The 1,235-nt window shown below is 28.4% G+C and overlaps 1 protein-coding gene across 1 annotated transcript; it reads right to left on the bottom strand.

Annotated features, from left to right (window-relative positions):
- Window positions 1-239: 239 nt before the first annotated feature.
- LOC149375042 (uncharacterized) lies at window positions 240-986 on the bottom strand. The gene is made up of 4 exons (XM_089591638.1): window positions 937-986; window positions 672-730; window positions 486-600; window positions 240-399 (listed from the first exon to the last, which is right to left on the bottom strand). The coding sequence occupies exons 1-4, from the start codon at window positions 962-964 to the stop codon at window positions 299-301; spliced, it is 303 nt and encodes a 100-aa protein (XP_089447764.1). The 5' UTR covers window positions 965-986; the 3' UTR covers window positions 240-298.
- Between the last annotated feature and the right edge of the window lie 249 nt (window positions 987-1,235).

Raw genomic sequence — 1,235 nt, 5'->3', positions numbered from 1 at the left:
AATGCATCTCTCGATTAGGATAGTGACACTATCATATTACAAAAATTTTTAACTAAACAGATATTGGATGTATGGAAACATGAATAAAAATTGGTTGTTATGTGGAAACATAATGAAAAAGTCGAGATGAAACGTTGAAGGGCATATTGTCTGGATAATGATTTTTTTTTTCATATAGGATAAAAACAACTAGTTTTGAAATTTTATGTTTTATTGTTCATCATATCAATTCTTCGCATGAAAAAATAAAAATTTTGGAATGTGATCAATAAATGTGAGGAAGAAAAAAAAATTATTGTTAAATACATGCTGGAGCGACAACACCATCATCGCTTATGAGACCTACTAGACGGAAACAATGAGCGAGCTCTTCTCCGCTCAAACAACGGCTTTTGGTACCTAAAAACAATGCATTTGTAAAAAAATTATTAAAATAACTTCGTGAGGTGTAACACGGTAATTGTAATATAGTTTTGAATTCTCACGTCTTCCTAGCTCTTTGCAATTAATAATAGCACGTTCAATTTGGATTTCAAATATTGGATCCAGAAAACCTTTCTTTAAGGCGGCTTCGTTGAAAGTTAGAATTCCTGTATCATCCTGCATAAAAATAAACAGTCGTTAACAAAAAATTTTCCAATCATTTAGTAGTTCAAAGTAGTTCTGCTTACATGTTTTAAATACATGCAGCCCACCATGCACTCCATACGTGTTTCTTTTAGCTTTATACCTTTGTTGTGATGTAACACATGGAAATTTTAGTTATCAATTTCATATTTTAAGCTACGACTTAATGTAAATATGTGTACAGAGGTAAGGGATATTTTTTTGTAAAATTTTTTTCATTCAAAAAATGAGCATGTTTTCAAAATTTTTTGTATACATTAAACTTTTTGTGTCAAGGTAACTAAAATATTGTTAAAAATGACAACTTACTGCCATAGTGTTTTTCACAATCGTCCATTATGTTACAAAGTGATGATCTCGAATTTTCAGTTGCATTTTGTGATAATGATACTGGATTCTGCGAAAAAAGATGTCGATATTATTTTTATTTTATATGACGCTATCACTACTGTTTATTTAATTTAAACGTTCATTTTTCATAATTACAAAACTACTTTATAAATTAAATAATTCATAAAAATTTAAGGTTTGAAAGAATTTTTTCTTTTTACTTGACAAGTTAAAACAAAAAAGGACCATGTATTATTCTTATAAACAATAATCTCGTT

This window comes from Copidosoma floridanum, unplaced genomic scaffold (genome assembly GCF_036245765.1).
Source record: "Copidosoma floridanum isolate Cflo_tuat_1 unplaced genomic scaffold, Cflo_Japanese_pri ptg000013l, whole genome shotgun sequence".
NCBI lineage: Eukaryota > Metazoa > Arthropoda > Insecta > Hymenoptera > Encyrtidae > Copidosoma > Copidosoma floridanum.
Note: the sequence above shows the minus strand (reverse complement) of the source record. Positions and strands in the feature narration are given on the sequence as shown.